Source organism: Heliangelus exortis, chromosome 1 (assembly GCF_036169615.1).
Source record: "Heliangelus exortis chromosome 1, bHelExo1.hap1, whole genome shotgun sequence".
NCBI classification, from domain to species: Eukaryota; Metazoa; Chordata; class Aves; order Apodiformes; family Trochilidae; genus Heliangelus; species Heliangelus exortis.
The window spans coordinates 197,702,814-197,720,164 of record NC_092422.1 but is presented as its reverse complement, the minus strand read 5'-3'; the positions used below and the strand labels follow the sequence as shown (position 1 = coordinate 197,720,164).

The window sequence follows — 17,351 nt, the reverse complement described above, 5'->3', positions numbered from 1 at the left end:
CTCCAGGAAAGCTGGGGAGGGACTTGGGACAAGGGCCTGGAGGGATGGGACCCTGCGAGGGGGAAGGGTTTCCAGCTGCAAGAGGGGAGATGGAGAGGAGATCTTGGGCAGGGAGAAATTGTTTGGGGTGAGGGTGCTGAGGCCCTGGGTGCCCAGGTTGCCCCCAGAAGCTGTGGCTGCCCCATCCCTGGAGGTGTTGAAGGTTGGATGGGGCTTGGAGCCCCCTGGGCTGGGGGAGGGGTCCCTGCCCATGGCACTGGGTGGGTTTAATGTCCCTCCAACCCAAATCCAGAGTCCGGCTGTCCCCAGGTTGGATGCTCCCGCCCCTGTGTCACTCGGACGAGCCCCCCTGCCCACTCGGGTCTCTACTGCCCCCACCCCCACAGCCCCCCGAGTGTCCCCAGCCCTGCGCTCACACCAAGCATATAGTTTATTGACAGAACAAGTGGGTGACAAGGCGGTGGGGCGACAACCTTGACCCGGGGCTTGTCCCGAGTGTCGGTTGCCCAGGACTCCTCTGGCTGTTGGAGTTACGAGATAACTATCGGGACATGTCGCGAGGTGGAGTTACAGTCACTGGGCGAGCGTGGGGCGGGCGGGCAGGGCCGGCAAGCGACGAACCAGCAGCGCAGCAGCAATAGGGGGGTGGGCACCGGCCCCCCCGCCCCCTGCCCGGACCCCCGCCCCCGGCCGCGGATTTTCCTCTCGCGGAGCAAATACATTCCGTCCGGGAGGGCTCCTGCAGCATCCCCCCCACCCCCGCCCTGTGGGGGCCCCTCCGGCCCCAGCACCCGCCCTGTGCCCCCCAGGGATCGCAGAGCAGGGGGAGGCGGGGGGGCAGGGGCTGGGGGCAGGGGTAAGGGGGGGGTTCGTGCTGTGCTCCCGGGGGGTTGCAGTGCCAGGACCGGGGAGGAGCTGCAGAGGCCGGCAGGGCTGGGCTGGGGGTGCAGCTGGGGGGTGGGGGGTCCCCCGAGGGGGCTGGCAGGGTGGTGGTGCTGCTGTGTGGGGCAGGGGACAGCATGGAGGGGGCTTCATACCTGGAGATGCTCAGCCGGCCCCCCCTCCCTCCCCGTGCCCCCATCGGCCCCCCCAGCCCCATTCCCCTCCCTTGTGACCACCCTCTTGCTGCGCTGCTGCCCCCCCACAAGCATTTCCCCCCCGACCCAATCCCTCCACGACCCCATGCACCCCTCAGCATCTCCATCATGGGCAGGGGGCACAGCTGCCCCCACCCCGCCCCAGCCCCTGACCTGGCTTTGCTCACACGGGGTAGGGGGGCAGCTTCTCCCCCAGCCCCCCCCCCGGCTCAGCTGCATCTCCCCCTTGCGGGGGTCCCCGGGGCAGGGGCGATGCTGGGTGCATCCCCCATACCCACCCTGTTCCATGGCCCCCGAGAAGCGGTGAGGATGTGGGGGGTGTCCGTGGGGAGGGAGGGGGGGCGTGTGCAGGGGGCCAAGGCGGCTGTTGTGGGGTCAGACAGAGTCTCTGGCCGTCAGTGGGGCTGGAGGGGGAACGGAAGCAGGACCCACAGCAGCTGCCCCCCTACTCCAGGTAAATGTCCTCTGTGGGGCAGGCGTACTCCAGGTGCTCCTGGTAATATTCCTGAAACGCTCGGCTGCCGGGGGGTGGGGGGAAAGGGGGAGCATGGGGGGTCAGCGCTGGGGCCAGGACCTCACCACAGCAACCCCCAATATGGGCACTATAGCCCCTAAATCCCAATCCCCCAGCACCCAGACCCCCACAGCCTCCTGCTCTCCCAGGCCCCTGTACTCCCAAACCCCCTTCATGCCCAGCCCCCTGCACACCACATCCCAAGGACTCAGACCCCCCTAAACTGTGAACCCCCAGCACCTGGACCCCAATCCCCCTGCACCCCAAATCCCCTCACTTCCAGCCCCCTGCACCCCAAACTCCAACCCACAGCACTCAGGACACCCCCAGCCTTCAGCCCCCCTGCACCCCCAGCCCCTTAAACCAAGCCCCCCTGCACCCACACCCCCTGGACCCTCAGTCCCCCGCACTCAGACCCCAACACCCAGCGACCCTGGGCCCCCTTGGCCCTAATCCCCCCTTCGATCAACCACCAAGAACCCCTTGCACCCCCATACCACTGCACCCCCAGCCCCCCATGTCCCCTCGTGTCCGTGTCCCCACGTACCCCACACACTCGGCCACGTGCCGCATGGATTCCTGGGAGACGAAGACGTGGCAGGCGAAGCGGCTCAGCACTGGGTGCTTGGTGATGAACCCGAAGTAGCTGCAGGGGAGAGGGGGTGAGGGGGGGGACACCCACGGGACGGAGCAGGGGGACACGGCAGAGCACTTCAGGGTGCCCAGAGAATGGGGGGGGGGTCCCGTGGGGCTGGGGAGGGGCTGACAGGGGGTGGGGAGAAGCCCCTTGGCCCCCGGGGCTGGGGGAAGGAGGGGGGGGTCTCACCAGCTGTTGCGGGGGTGGCACCCGCAGAAGGAGATGTTCTTCATCTGGAAGAAGTGGCTGCAGCGCTCAAACTGGAAGAGGAAAGAAAAGAGCCAGGGTGTGGAGCCAGGGTGCACCCCCAGACCCCCCCCAGACCCCCCCTCACCTCCTCGTCATGGCTGTACTCGGTGACTGTCAGGATGAGTTTGATGCCCTGCAGGGTGATCTCCAGGTCACAGCTGGCCGGCGGGCGCAGGTGAACTGTCAGCTTCCTGGTGGTGGCAATCTGGGGGGACAGGGGGTGAGGAGTGAGGGGGGGCCCTGCAGGGACAGGCAGGAGGGGACCATGGCCCAGCCTCACCTTCTGCATGGCAGCACAGAGGATGCCATTGCCCTGGTGGTACGGAACCTCCACCGAGCCCAGGAACTGGACATTGAACCGCTCCACCCAGCACGGGTTCCTCTTCAGGCCTGGGGAGAGGAACCATGGACTCACGGGAGGTTTTGGGCTGGAGGGACCTTAAATCCCCCCCAGTGCCACCCCTGCCATGGGCAGGGACCCCTCCCCCAGCCCAGGGGGCTCCAAGCCCCATCCAACCTTCAACACCTCCAGGGATGGGGCAGCCACAGCTTCTGGGGGCAACCTGGGCACCCAGGGCCTCAGCACCCTCACCCCAAACAATTTCTCCCTCCCTCCCTCCCTCCCTCCCTCCCTCCCTCCCTGCCCAAGATCTCCTCTCCATCTCCCCTCTTGCAGCTGGAAACCCTTCCCCCTCGCAGGGTCCCATCCCTCCAGGCCCTTGTCCCAAGTCCCTCCCCAGCTTTCCTGGAGCCCCTTCAGGCACTGGAAGGTGCTCTAAGGTCTCCCCATGGGATCCTTCTCTTCTCCAGCCTCAACACCCCCAACTCTCTCAGCCTGGCTCCAGAGCAGAGCTGCTCCATCCCTCCCAGCAGCAGCACCACATCCCCAGGGCTCTGAAACCCCTCCAGGGGTGATGGGGACTCCAGCCCTGCCCTGGGCAGCCTGGGCCAGGCCCTGACAACCCTTTCCAGGGAGAAATTCTTCCCCAGCTCCAACCTAAACCTCCCCTGGCACCACTTGAGTTGTGCCAAAAGTTCCTCTTGGCCCATCCCTTGTTCCTTGGGAGCAGAGCCCGACCCCCCCTGGCTCCAACCTCCTCTCAGGGGGTTGCAGAGAGCCACAAGGTCTCCCCTCAGCCTCCTCTGCTCCAGGATCAACACCCCCAGGGCCCTCAGCTGCTCCTCACAACTTCTCCAGACCTTCTCCTTGCTCTCCAGCCCCTTCCCCAGCTCCATTCCCTTCTCTGGACACTCTCCAGACCCTCAATCTCCTTCTGCTCCTGAGGGGCTCAGAACTGACCCCAGGATTGGAGGTGCAACCTCACCAGTGCCCAGCACAGGGGCACCATCCCTGCCCAGCTCCTGCTGCCCACACCAGTGGTGACACCAGCCAGGATGCTGGTGGCCACCTTGGCCACCTGGGCACACACTGGTCATTACTCAGCTGGCTGCACACCAACAACCCCACGTCCTGTTCCACCAGGCACTTTCCAGCCATTGTGCCCCAAGCCTGCAGCGTAGCCTGGGGTTGGTGTGACCTAAGGGCATGACCCAGAACTTGGCTTTGTTGAATGTCATACACTTGGCCTTGGCCCATTGATCTGGCACGTCCAGGCCCCTCTGCAGAGCCTTCCTACCCCCAGGTAAATCAACACTCCTGACAACTTAGGATCACCTTTAAACTAACAGAGGGTGCACTTGATCTCCTTGTCCAAGAAAAATATTAAATAAGCCTGGTCCCAAAACTGAGCCCTAGGGGACAGAACTGGTGACCAATCACCAACTGGATTTCACCCCATTCCCCACAGCTCCCTGGGCCCAGCTATCAGCCAGTTTTTAACCCAGTGAAGAGTCCACCTGTCTGTGCCACGAGCCACCAGCTTCTCTAGGACAGCAGCAGAGATCTTGTGCTGGGGAGCCCAGAACTGCACAGAGCTCAGAATTCCCATGGCACAGGAGATGGTGCCCCAAGCCCCCTGCCCTCCTATGTGTCCCTGTGGTCCCTGCAGGCTCCTACCAATGGTGTCCCTGGCTTGGCCAACCACCTCGTGGGCATAGAAGGCAGGGAAGATGCCCCTCTCCCCCGTCCGCATGTTGTAGCCCCGGTACCAGTAGTCATCCTCCTCCAGCTCCACCAGGATGGGGTCATCCACATCCAGCTCCAGCTCGTCCTCATGGCGCGGGATGAACCTGGGGGGGTGGATGGAAGGAGGAGGATGGGGGGGAGTGTCCTGTGCAACCCCCCCCAAGGTAGCCATGGCCACGGCCGTGCTCACTGCTCACCTGAAGACAGCGCGGTGGGTCTGCTCCCGCTCCTCCCCGTTCACCATGCAGGAGAACAGCCCGAAGGACTCAGTGCCTGTGGAGGAGGAGGAGGCAGCCGTGGGGCACCTGTGACGGCCGTCACCTGTGGGCTCAGCCCCTCCTTGGAGGATCTACCCCAGCCCACGGCCCTCTGCCCCCCAGCCCGGCAGCCCGGGGCTCAGGATCCTGTGAGGTGCTGGTGTTGGGGGGAGCCCACAGGCATGGGGCCCAGCCCCACGTCCCCTGCAATCACTGAGCTACACCACACCGTGCCATCTCACACCGTGGCATGTCACAGGGATGACACCGTGGCCGAGGAGGGATGGTGGGCGGCACACGTGGCACGGCATGGTGTGACACGGCACGTCACGGTGAAGGTGACTTACTGGAGGAGCGAGAGGTGCTGTTGACGAAGACATTGAGGAACTTCTTGGAGAACTGAAGGTCGGCCTCGGGGGATGAGTCCTCAGAGGAGCTGTGGGCGTCGGGAGCCACCAGCCCGTCCCCGAAGGTGGCCTCATCCTCCAGGTCACAGCGGTCGCAGGCGGGGAGCAGATCGCTGCCATCGCTCAGCACCGAGGTGCAGCGCCGCAGGCTCACCAGCTCCAGCTGCGTGTGCTCGTCCACCACCAGCGTGTACTTCATCGAGTCGTAGGCCAGGGACTCATCCCGTGCCCCGGGGGGCAGCAGCACTCCCTCCTCCTCCTCCATGGAGTAGGTCATGGCAAAGCCACGGTTGGTCTTGGCGGTGGAGACGTCCAGGGCGGGCGGGACGGCACCGGGGCCCTGCCCCTGGGGCTCTAACCGGACATCATCGATCATGTCATCGGCCTCCAGGACACCTGAGTCCAGCTCCCTCTCCATGGCCCAGTCTGGCGGGCCGCTGGCCGGCGGCACGGTGGCGGTGGCCTCACCGGCGGGAGACCCCCGCAGCGGGGTGTGGGGAGGCCCGGGGCGGCAACCTGAGGTGGACAGGACCTGGGCGGCCGGTCCCAGCCTGTCGAGGGCCACGGGGCGCCCCGGGAAGACGGGGGCGATGGTGTCATTGGTGGGGTTGCTCAGGAAGAGGAAGGGTCCCGGGTCCTCGGCGGGCGGCTCTGGGTCGGCGCCCAGGGCTCGCTCATCCTCGGCGCGCTGCAGGGAGCTGCGCAGTGTCTCCATGTCCACCAGCTCGATGGTTTGCTGGCAGCCGGGCAGGGGGGGCTCCTCCCGGCCCACCGGGGAGTCCCGCGAGACAGGGTCCCCCTCCAGCGCCTCGCTCAGCATCTCAGGCTCCAGGTCTGAGGCCGGGGAGATGGTGTCGCAGAGCGAGTGGGTCTGCTGGAAGCACTCGTCTGGGCACTTGATGGGGTAGGAGCCCTCCGAGATCATCTTGTTCACCAGGTTGCTGAGCAGCCAGGGCGAGTCTGAGTCCTCACTCAGGTCAGGCTCCGACTCCGAGTCGGAGTCGTACTCACTGTTGTCCTCCTCATCCGCCTCGGGCATCAGCTTGGGCCCCACGGGCAGGTAGAAGGAGCGCCGGATGCTCTCCAGGCTGTGGTCTGGGTCGATCTTCAGGTCCAGGGGGCTGGAGACGGAGACGTCGGTCTGGCTGGCGGGGGCGGAGGAGTCGCCCGGGTTCAGACTGTCGTAGTAGCTCTCCATCTTCAGCTCCACCAGGCTCTCCCTCCTCACCACGCCACGCTCTGGGAGGTCTCTCTCCAGACTGTCCTCCTCCTCCTTGCCCTTGTCCAGCAGCAGTGAGTCCTTGATGCCCAGCAGGCCGGGAGCCTCCAGCTCGGTCTCCAGCTCAGCCTCGGAGGCGGGGGAGCTGGCCTCCTCGATGGAGTTGGTGAGGTGGGAGGACCTGCCGCTGCTGCTGGCGCTGCTCAGGTCCAGCTCCGTCTCCGAGATGGAGGAGATCATGTTGCTGACCAGGCGCCCGCCGGCAAAGGCCGCCTCCAGCTCCCCTTCCACCTCCGAGTCGGAGCCGGGCGAGCTCAGCTCTTCCCCGTGCCGTCCGGGCAGGAAGGCCTTGGGGGTCCTGCTGGTCATGTCGGCCTCGATGCCGGGGTCGGAGGACGGCGAGGTGGTCTCGGAGGAGCCTGAGGGGTGTCCACGCACACCGGCCGCCCGCCCGGGCTGGGCACCCTCCCCATCGGAGCTGAGGGGCTCCCCCGGCCCCCCGGAGGTGCCCGTCACCCGGGCGTCCTGCCGCGGGGGGACGGCCCCAGCCCCCTCCTCCTCCCGGGGCTGGTAGGGGGGGGCTGCGGGGGACCCCGGGCTCCCTGGGACACCCCCTTGGCAGGGCACCCGCCTGTCGTGGCCTCCGGTGGCCCGGGGCGATGAGCCCACGGTGGGGCTGCGGGTGACCGCTGGCCCCGGTGGAGACGGAGCCAGGCGAGGGGGTGGAGGGCGGCGGGGGGCGGGGGGCACCGAGGAGATGAGATTCATGTTATAATCCTCCCCTGCGCCCGGGGGCGGGGGGCTGCGGTGGGCAGGGGGCTGGGGGCTGTTGCCTTGCAAGTCCAAGGGGGAGGGTGGCAGCGAGGCGAGGGTCCGGCCGGCCCCCCCAGGGCTCAGCCCCTTCGGGCTCTCCAGGCAGGGTCCATCTTGGATGCAGGCATGGGGGGACGAGTGTCCTGCAGGCAGAGCCCCCCCGTCAGCTCCCCCACGACACCCCCCAGGCTGCGGGACCCCCGGAGACAGCCCACCCCCACCCCACAGCCACCCACCGGACCCGGACCCCCAGGGCAGCCCCACGCTGCCCCACATCCCCGCTCCGTGCCCCCCACCCTGTCCCCCACTGACCGGTGTGTGAGGAAGAGGAGGAGGAGGAGGAATGGAGCAGGGCCTCCTGCCAGCTGGGGCGTGGGGCGGGCGGCGGGAAGGTGCCGTTGTTGTTCAGGGTGTCCTGTGGGAGCAGAGCAGGAGGGAGGGTGGGTGGGTGGGTGGGTGACACGGGAGGGGACAGGGGTGGCCCAGAGCAGGGAGGGGACATGCAGGCAGCTGAGCCCAGGGAGGGGACACGGGGTGTCCCAGGGTGCTGGCATGGGGGGGAAGATGGGGTGCCCGGTGTGCAGGGCCAGGGGGGTCCCCAGGCTGGCCGGGGTCCTGCAGGGATGCCCCTCGGGACTGCTGGGTGCCCCCCGACAGCCTGGCACCACCCGGGACACGTGCCCAGGGGCTTATCGGGATTAGGGCCACCACGTCCCTGGGTCCCCTGCCCGGCCAGCCACAGAGCCAGCCCCAGGGATGCCACGCTGCCCATCCCACACGGCCCAGGGACAGCAACGGGGACAACAGGACAGCACCAGCGGGACCCCACGGGACCCCCGGCACGAGGCCCTGCCCTGCCCTGTCCCATCAAGAGCACGGCCTGAGGCCATCAAGCAGGACCCTGGTGCCACCCCCAGAGATCCCCCCAGAGACCCCCAGCCCTGGCTGGGCCCGGCTGCCCCATCCAGCAGGGGATTAATCCCAAGGGGAAGCACGGGCAGGCGGTGATCAGTAATCCCGAGTGGGGATTAACCAGCAGGGCCGGGACACGTGCTGTGGGGCACGCAGGGGGGTCCAGAGATGGGTGACAGGGAGACACGGGGCTGGGCACCCCATCCTGCACTGGTGCAGAGGAGATGGAGATGGGAGCACTGGGATCACCAGGATCCACTGCCCAGGCAAGGGGATGGGGCTGGATTCTGCATGGCAGGGGCTCAGCTCACAGCCAGGGGGGGGTCAGCAGGATGTGGCTCTCCTGGGGGGGTCCCGAACATCCCCCTGAGCCCCCCGGCTCCATGGCAGTGCGGTGAGATGTGGGGGGTCAGCACTGCACACGTGTGTGTGTGTGTGTGTGTGTGTGTGTGTGTGTGTGTGTGCCAGGGGACACAGGGACAGCCCTGAGTCTGCTGGGTCCCCCCCGAGCAGGAATTCCCCCCAGCATGGAAAGCCCCTCAGCCCAGCCCCAGGGAGGGGAAAGGAGGGGCATGGTGTGCACCAACACCCATGTGTGTGTGGCCCTGCACACGCAGCCACATACGTGCACCCGTGCACACACACAGCTGTGCACACACAGCCACGCACACCCCCACACACAATCTATGCACATGTGCCCACACGGGGTCACTCCATGACACCTCGTTCCCCTCTGCCACATGGGGACGGGGATGCCCTCCCAGACACCCCCCCCAAAGCATGCAGATCCCCCCTGTCCCTGTAGAAGTGCCCCCAGTGCCCCTGCTCAGCCCCAGACTCCATTTCTGCCCCTCCCTGCCCCCTGTGCCCACTACCCAGGGACACCAGAGCCCTCAGCCCCCTGACCCCGGGCAGAGCCCCCCCGTGGCTGTGCCCCCCTCACCTGGGTGCCCGGGGTGGTCAGGTTGAGGGTGGTGGGTCGGTGCTTCTGTGTCTCCTCCAGGGCGGGTGAGGGGATGGGCGAGGCTGAAGGGGATGGGGGGGCTTCCAGGTCGTTGCCTTCCTCTTCCTCCTCCTCCTCCTCCTCGTTGTCATCGATCATCTCAAACTCCTGGAAGTCATCCTGGAAGGTGCAGACGGGGTGTGGCTGCTCCCCCCGCTCCAGTACCAGGCAGTCCTGGGGACACAGCACCAAGTTAGGGACTACCCTGCTCCCCCTCGACACAGCCACCACTCCCACCATCCAAGAGGAAGGGGCCCTGTGCCAAGGACCAGGGACCCCCCCAGCTCCCAGCCTGTCCCTGACCATCCTGGCCCCAAACCCAGTGCTTCAGCCCACCCACACGTCTGCCCAGTCCCCCCAGTACCAGGCAGAGCTGGGAACAAGCTGTGAGCAGGAGCCACCAGAGCCACCAGAGCCACAGGAGCCATGGCAGCTGCCAAAGCCATGGATGTCACCAGAGCCAGGGGAGCCACCAGAGGGTGCCTGGCCAGCATGGCCAGCACAGTGCTGGCCACCCATGGTCCCTGTAGCCACCCAGAGGGATGTGATGGTTGGCCTGGGGTGCTCTGCCCCCCGCCCCCTGCACCCTGCATTTCATCCCCCAGTCACCCTGTCCCAGGGCCCTGCTCCCTCTGCTCTGGGAGGGGTCATTGCCCCCCCTGCCCCACGGGACCCCCACCACCTTCTCATAGTGATCCGAGTCATAGTTGAGGCCGATGCCACAGTCGTCTGTGATCTCCGATAGGTCCTCGTCATCGAACTCCTCCAGGCTGATGTCCTGGGGGGGCCTGGGGACAGGGGCCCAGGGATGGGGACATCAGGGCTGGGGGATGTCAGGGCAGGGACCCTCCAGGCAGAGACCCCCCACCCAAGTGGTTCCCCAGCCTGAGGGGTGTCAGTGACCCAGCAGTTCCTGCAGGGATCTGGGGATGGGAGGGGGGGGTCAGGCCAGAGCCCCCAGACTGGGCAGGATTTGGGAAAGGGCTTGAACCACTGGGGGGGTGAGTGAGATGGGGGGGCAGTGCCCGGGCACATCAGGGATCCCTGGCCCACCCCCCTTGAGGTCCTCCCAGCCCAGCAGCTCCAGGACCCCTCTGGAAAGAATGGGTTTGGGACCCCCTGCAGGGGGTGTCACAGCCCCCCCCCCCAAGCCCCCTGGGCTGTCCCCCTGCCCCAAACGCTCCCTCTGCAGCCCCTTGCCAGGGGTGCTCATCCCCACTTCCCAGGGAGAAAGATTTCCCCTAATCCCCTAATTCCCAGAACTAGGCCACCACCACCACCACCACCCCCCCGCCCACATTCCCCGATTTGGGACAAAAACAGCAGAGCTGGGGGGGGAGGGAGGGGGACACAGGACAGTGACCATGGGCAAGGGGGCACCCAGACCACTGGGGGGAAGAGCCCTGGGGGTGTTGGGGGTCCCTGAGCCACCCAGGGCAGTGGTGGGAGGGCAGGGGCTGTGCAGCCATGAGACCCCTAGGAAGGGACCCCCACTGGGGGGGGCTCGGCTCCCACCCCCCTTCATATGGGGGGGGCACAACCCCAGCCCCCAGACGAGGGGATACACAGGAGAGGGGTTGGGGTCCTGCCCCACACAGGGGTCCTGCCCACCCGTGGCTGAGCTGCCCAGGGAGGCTGAAACCCCCTCCCACCCATGGGCAGTGACTGCTGTGACAAACCACAGCTGATGTTTCTGGGTCACAGGCTGCTGGTGCTGGGGGGGGCATGGTGTGATGGGGCCACCACAGCATGGGATGGGGCCACCAAGGCATGGGATGAGGCCAGCACATGGGCTGGGGCCACCACAGCACGGTATGGGGCCACCACAACAGGGTATGGGGCCACCATGGCATGGGATAGGGACACAACAGGGTATGGGGCCACCACAACAGGGTATGGGGCCACTATGGGATGGGGCCACAGCATGGGATGGGGACACCCCAGTATGGGATGGGGATGTCATAGTGGGATGGGGTCATCATGACATGGGATGAGGCCACCATGGTGGGATGGGACCTTCACAGTGGGATGGGACCACCAAGGTGGCAGGATGGGGCCCAACCCAGCCCCCCGGCAGCCCCATCACAGCAGGCATGGGATACAAGGGGCCCTGGGAGGTGCTGGCAGCCCCCAGCCCAAGCCCGTGGTGGCAGCCAGGCCCCCAGACCCCTGGAAGCTCCCAGGGAGGTGGATGCAGACTCTCAGGGGCCCAGCCCCCACTGGTGACCACCCCAAGCCTGGGACCATCACCCAGGGCTGGGACACCAGACCAAGGGACAATCCCTGTCCCCAGCAGCACCACCTCCTGCCCTGACCCCCGCTGCTCCTTCCCTCCCGGGCCAGGGGATCTCCCCCAGCCCCCAGACCCAACCAGCTGGGCGCCACTGCCCCGGGGGTCCCCAGGGACCCGGTTCACCACCCCCTGGTTTGGGCTGCACACACACCAACCAAAGTCACCACCTGGTGCTGGGGGACACCGGGGAGATGGCCGGGAGACAGCGGGGGACATTGAGGGGATGGCCAGGGTACACTGGGGGACAGTGGGGTGATAGCTGGGGATGCTGGGGGCATGGCCATGGGACACCCGAGCAATGGCTGGGGACACAGGGAACGTGGCCATCCCTGTCCCTCCCCAGGCTCTGAGGACCCCCAGGGCTGGCAGATGGGTCCCCAGGGTTGCAGGGCCCACCCCCAGGCTGCCCCCCCCCTCCTCCGGGGGGCAGTGTGTCAGCTCCAGCTCTTGGGGCACCCACAAAGGGTCTTCTGGGGGGGCCCGGGGGTGGAGGACAGGTTGTCACTGTCCCTGTCTGGAGAAGCAACGATTTCAGCCCCCGGGGACCGAACTCCCCAGGAGGAGAGAGTGGGGCAGGAGCGGGGCGGGGATCCCAGGGGGGCTGCGGCCTGGCCTGCCCCCCACAGCCCCCCCGGGACAGAAAGAGCAGGGACACCCCGGGGACAGCGCGGGGACGGGCAGGGGGCAGGGGCTGAATGGGGACAACAGCGAGAAGGACACGGCCTGGACCCCCCCGGAGCCTTCCCGGCAGAGGCCGTGTTGTCCCCACACCCCCCCCCCGCCACACCACTGCAGGCGGGGACACCCCGGAGTCCCGCGGCGAGACTGGGGACACGCGGCTCAGGACACACCCCGGGGACACGTCCCCTGTCCCCCCCCACTCCCCGGTGCCCCCAGGCCCTCCCCAGCCACGCTGCGGGGGTCCCACAGCCCCGCACCCCACCGCGGGGTCTCGCCAAGGTCAGGCGAGGGGGTGGGGGGGTCAGACGTGTTCCCCTCCCCGCTCCGCCAGCCGTCCCCCCCCGTCGGTGACAGCGAGGGTGACAGTGACCCGACACGGAGAGGATGGGGGGGGGATTGGGGGACACGGTTTGACCCCGACGGGAACAGCGGGAGGGAGACGCAACCCCCGGCTCCACCGGCCTTGGGTGGCTGCGTGTGTGTGTGCCCCCCCCACACACACCCCGGACCGAGCCGCCCCCTCCCCCGGGACCGGCACCGACCCTCCCCGGGGCCGCTGCGGCGGTTCGGGAGAGACAAAGAGGCGGCGGCTCCCCCCGCAGCGGGGGGATGCGGCGGTACTGGGGGGGGGAAGAGAGCCCCGGGGCGAAAAACAGAGCCCTGGAGTCGGGGGGGACACAACGACCCTGAGCCCAGGCCGGGGGGAACCCAAAGCTCCGAGTTGGGGCGGGACCCTGAGCCCTGGGGTAGGGGGACAGGAAGACCCCCGAGCCCCAGTGCCCCCTCCTAAACCCCCCCGGGAGGGAGCGGCCCATGGATGCGGGAGGGGGGGGGATGCGGCCGCGGATGCTGCGTCGTTAATGCCGTGTGCGGGGCGGCCTATCTGTCCCCAGCCCAAGGGAACGGCAGGAAGGGAGGGGGGGGGCAGGACCCTCCCCCACGATCCCCCCTCCCCATCCCCCCTCTCCCCCATCTCAGGAACCCCCCCCCATCCCCCTCCCCGGCCACCCCCGGCGCTGCCAAGGGCGGTGCATAGGGAAGGGCATCCCCGCATCCCCATCCCCGCAATGCCCCCCCCCCCCCCCCCAGCCCCGCGGCATCCCTAACCCCGCACCCCCCCGGGCCGGGCTCACCTGCAGCCGGGGGGGGGAGAGCGAGTGGAAGGTGGAGAGCGAGAACATCTCGGCGCGATCCGCCATCTTCTCCCGGCCGGGGCTGCGCCGGACTGCGGAGCTGCGGGGGGGAGCGCGGGCGGGCGGGGCGCGGGAGAGCGCTATGGCGGGGGGGGGGGAGGATGAGGCCGAGGGATGCCGAGGAGGGGGGTGTAGCGAGGGAGGAGCCGGGAGAGGATGGTATAGGGCGGGAGGGGTGGTATAGGGAGAGGGTGGCACAGGGAGGGGGTGAGGGGTGTTATAGAAGGGGAGTGGCGGGGGTGGTCTCAGGGGTAGAGTCGGCGCGGCGAGGGGTGGTATAGGGAGGAGAATGGCGTTGGGGGGGGCTGTAGGAGGGAGGCGGGGGAGGGGGTGGTATAGGGAGAGATCGGGGGGTGGTATAGGGAGGAGAGAGGGGGTGTGAGGTGTAGGAGGGCGGGGAGTGGTTATGGGCAGGAGAGCGCGGGGGGGGGGGGGTGGTATGGGAGCCGGGGGGTTGTATAGGGAGGGGCGGGGGGCGGTATAGAAGAAGTGGGGGGGGTGGTTATAGGGAGGGGAGCGGGGTGGTATGGCAGGGGGCGGGGTGTAAAGGGAGGGGTGCGAGGGGTGGTATAGGCGGGGAGGGGGCTCCTAGAGGGAAGCAGGGAGGTGCTAGGGACTCTCGGGGGGGCGGGGAGGGGGGGTGTATAGAGGGGGAGCAGGAAGGTGCTGGCTGTCCCTTTGGCGGGGAGCTGAGGCTGTATGAAGGGGGAGCGGGGGGGCTGTATAGGGGGGTGCAGGGGCTGGACAGGGTGGGACACGGGGGTGCTGTGTGCGGAGAGGTGGAGAGCTGGGGGAGCGCTATAGGGAGAGGCGGGGGATGTGGAGGAGGTTCGGGGACTGCAGGGAGCTGTATAGGGGGGTGGGGGCATAGGGAGGGGCAGGGGCCGTGTGAAGGGGAGCAGGGGGGCAGGGGGGTGCAGACAGGGTCTGGGGTCCCTAGGAGGGCAGAGTGGGCTATAGGGAGGGGCAGGGGGGCTGTCCCGGGGGGCACAGGGGGCTCAGAGTGGAGCACAGGGGGTCCGGGGGGGGCCCGAAGGTCTCTCCCGTGGGTCTCAGGGGGTGCATAAGGGGCACGAGGGTCCCTCCCGGGGGTCTGTCCATGGGGGTCTCTCCTGGGAGGCACGGGGGCCCATGGGGGGCACAGGGGGGGCTTTAGGGGGTCCCTCCCGGGAGGCTCCGGTGCGGTCGCGGCGCTGCCCGCGGTGCCGGCGCTGTCCGCGGTGCTGAGCGGAGCTGTGCGGGACCAGCGGCGGGAGCTGCGGGGCACTGGGAGCACTGGGAGCACTGGGGGGGTGCCCCCCCACCAGTGTCCCTAGAGCCGATGTCTCTGGTGGGTTCCGCAGCCTCTGTCACCCCCAGAGGAGCCCCGGGTGGGACCGCGGCCCCCCGGGTGCCAGCAGGAGGAGACAGCGACCCAGGGGACACCCCCGACCCATCGCCCCCCCCATCCCGCCACTGCCCCCCTGAGCCCCCTGGCCCTGTCCCCTCCCAGTGCCCCCTGACTGGTGTCTCTGTCCCCTGCCCAGAGACCCCCGGTGCCCCCCAACCCGTGGCTCAGCTCCCCCCCAGCCCCAGCCCCCCCCAGCCAGTGTCTGCCCCCCAGCCCACCCCTCAGTGTCCTCATTTGCTCCCCCGACTGGTGGCCCTGTCCCCCTCCCACTGCTCCCCAGTTCCCCCCTGCCCAGTTGCCCACTTGTCCTCCCAGTGCCCCCCGTGCCCCCCTGCCCAGTGTCCCTTTTCCTCCCCTGCAGTGTCCCCCAGCTGCCTCCCCCCAGTGTCCCTGTCCCCCCCCCCGTGAGCTGGCAGCCACCACAGGGGCTTAGAGCCAGGCAGATGGCCCAGCAGCACAGCCCCCCCAGCCCCCCCAACACATCTGCTGCCCAGAGACCCCCCTGGCACCACTGCCCCTCCCTCACACTGTGTCCCAGGCACAGACACCGTCCCTCTGTCCCTCTGTCCCCAACCTTTATTGTACAGCAAAGGGCTGGGGTGTGGCCCTGTCCACGCTGTCACTGCCCACAGGGCAAGGGGGGGTTGGACAGGATGCCGGGGGTCCCTCAGGAGCCCCCCCGTGCCAGCAGCAGGTCCAGGTAGGCTCCAGAGATGAGGTCCTGCTCGCCCACCCCCAGGTCCCGCAGCAGCCCCTGTGCCAAACGCTCCCCCTCCTCCGGGCTCTGCCCCTCACCCAGCACCACCTGTGGGAGGGGAGGGGGGGGTGAGCCCCGGGGTGCCCCCCAAACACCCCCCCACCTTTCCCCTTCCTCACCTCCAGCTCCAGGAAGTCCCCCAGCCCCTCCACGCTGTCCAGGTGCAGCCGGGTCTGTCCCAGGAGGAGGAGGAGCCGCTGCTTCCTCACCCTGCCCAGCACCCCCAGAGCCTGCTCCAGCACCACCTGCAACACAGCACCCCGTGGGTGGGGGTCCCGGGGGGGGCTGGAGGGCAGGGTGGGGGTCCCAGCACTCACCTCCAGCCCGTCGGGGTCAGCTGTGGGGGTGATGTTGAACCTGGAGAGTTTGGGGCCGGGAGCATCGGGGCGCTCATAGGAGATCAGCTCCCCCCGGCCATCCTGGGGAGGGGAGGGGGTCACAGAGGGGTGGGAGGGACCTCTGGGGGTCACCCAGCCCACCCCCTGCCAGCGCAGAGTCCCCCCGAGCAGGGGGCACAGGATGGGGTCCTGGGGGGTTGGGAATGTCTCCAGAGAAGGAGCAGCCTGGGCGGGGGCTCTGCCAGCCTCACACTGCCCATGGTCACCTCGGTGCCCCTCACCTCCTGTCCTGTCTCTGGGCACTGCTGGGCAGAGCCTGGTCCCACCCCCTCGCCCCCTCAGATCTTCCTCAGCACTGGTGAGATCCCCCCCGTCCTCTGGGGGCTCAGCAGCCCCGAGACCCCCAGCCTCTCCTCACAGCAGAGATGTCCCCGTGCCCACCCATCCCCACCGCCCTTTGCTGTCCCCTCCCCAGCAGTTCCCTGTCCTCAGCCTGGGGACCCAGCACTGGTCCCAGTTCTGCAGCTGGGGCAGAGCAGAGTAACCACCCCCCCCCTGCCCTCGCTCCTCCTGAAGAGCCCCAGGAGGCCACCAGCCCCCTTGGCCACCAGGTCACTCTGGTGGCCACCAGGTCTCTCTCTCTCTCTCTCCCCAGAGCTGCTCTCCAGGGGGTGACCCCAGCCCAGCCCCTCCCTGGGGACCCCTGAGCCCAACCCTTGCCCTGCTGCCCCTCAGGGGTTCCCCTGCCCGGCCCTCAGGCCTGTCCTGGACACTCTGGGTGGCAGCACAGCCCCTGGGGGGGTCACACACCCCTCCCAGGATGGTGTCACCACCGAGGGGACACTGCCCCTTCCTCCAGGTCAGGCTCAAACCAGGGCCAGGGCAGGGAGTGGGGGTATCGGGGTCTGGAGGGGCAGAATCAGGGCCAGGATCAGGGTCCAGGTCCAGGCCAGGGTCTGGAGGGGCTCAGGACCGGGGTCAGGGGTCATTCAGGGTCAAGTGGGGTCAGAAACAAGGTCAGTGGTAGGGTCAGCACCGGGGTCAAGGGTGGGGTCAGGATTAGGAGCGGGGTCAAGATCGGGGTCAGGACGGGGTCAAGGTCAGGGTCAGCAGGGGGTCAGGCTGAGGGTCAAAGGTCGCTCCGGGTCAGAACAAGGGTCAGACTCAGGTCCAGGCCCCGCCCCCTCGCAGTCCCCTCCCTCTCTCCCCGCCCCTTCCCCCCGCACTCACCGGGGTCCTCCTCAGCTTCAGCCGCCCCTTGGGCACTCGGAAGAAGGTGTCCTGCTGCTCCAGCACCTGCCCGGGCCCCGTCCCCATCCTCTCCGCCGCCTTCCTCACCTCCTCCCGGCACCGCACCCGCGCCTTCACCTCCACGTTGCGCCTCATCCCGCCGCTCAATCCCATTGGGCAGCGCTGCTGCTCGTCAGCACCGTGCGCTCGCTCCCATTGGTCCGGGAGGTTTTTTCGCCTCCTCATTGGTTACGACGCCCCCAAGCCCCGCCCCG

At 68.2% G+C, this 17,351-nt stretch overlaps 2 protein-coding genes across 3 annotated transcripts; both read right to left on the bottom strand.

Annotated features, from left to right (window-relative positions):
• Window positions 1-412: 412 nt before the first annotated feature.
• On the bottom strand, window positions 413-13,638 carry MAPK8IP2 (mitogen-activated protein kinase 8 interacting protein 2). The gene is given in 13 exon segments (XM_071734312.1): window positions 413-1,615; window positions 2,159-2,257; window positions 2,438-2,508; window positions 2,583-2,702; window positions 2,778-2,887; window positions 4,515-4,687; window positions 4,781-4,856; window positions 5,188-7,422; window positions 7,592-7,694; window positions 9,135-9,368; window positions 9,877-9,982; window positions 13,302-13,315; window positions 13,317-13,638. Coding segments are annotated over 13 exon segments (3,465 nt in total). The 5' UTR covers window positions 13,368-13,638; the 3' UTR covers window positions 413-1,542.
• A 1,671-nt stretch (window positions 13,639-15,309) lies between these two features.
• Window positions 15,310-17,348, bottom strand: LOC139791741 (uncharacterized). 2 transcript variants are annotated; one of them, XM_071734341.1, is made up of 4 exons: window positions 17,077-17,337; window positions 15,826-15,927; window positions 15,628-15,753; window positions 15,310-15,556 (listed from the first exon to the last, which is right to left on the bottom strand). In XM_071734341.1, exons 1-4 carry the CDS (start codon window positions 17,320-17,322, stop codon window positions 15,419-15,421), a joined length of 612 nt encoding a protein of 203 aa, XP_071590442.1. In that variant the 5' UTR covers window positions 17,323-17,337; the 3' UTR covers window positions 15,310-15,418. The 2 variants fall into 2 exon arrangements, with proteins under 2 accessions (XP_071590442.1, XP_071590443.1); XM_071734342.1 differs by lacking the exon at window positions 15,826-15,927 and having other exon boundaries at window positions 17,077-17,348.
• Between the last annotated feature and the right edge of the window lie 3 nt (window positions 17,349-17,351).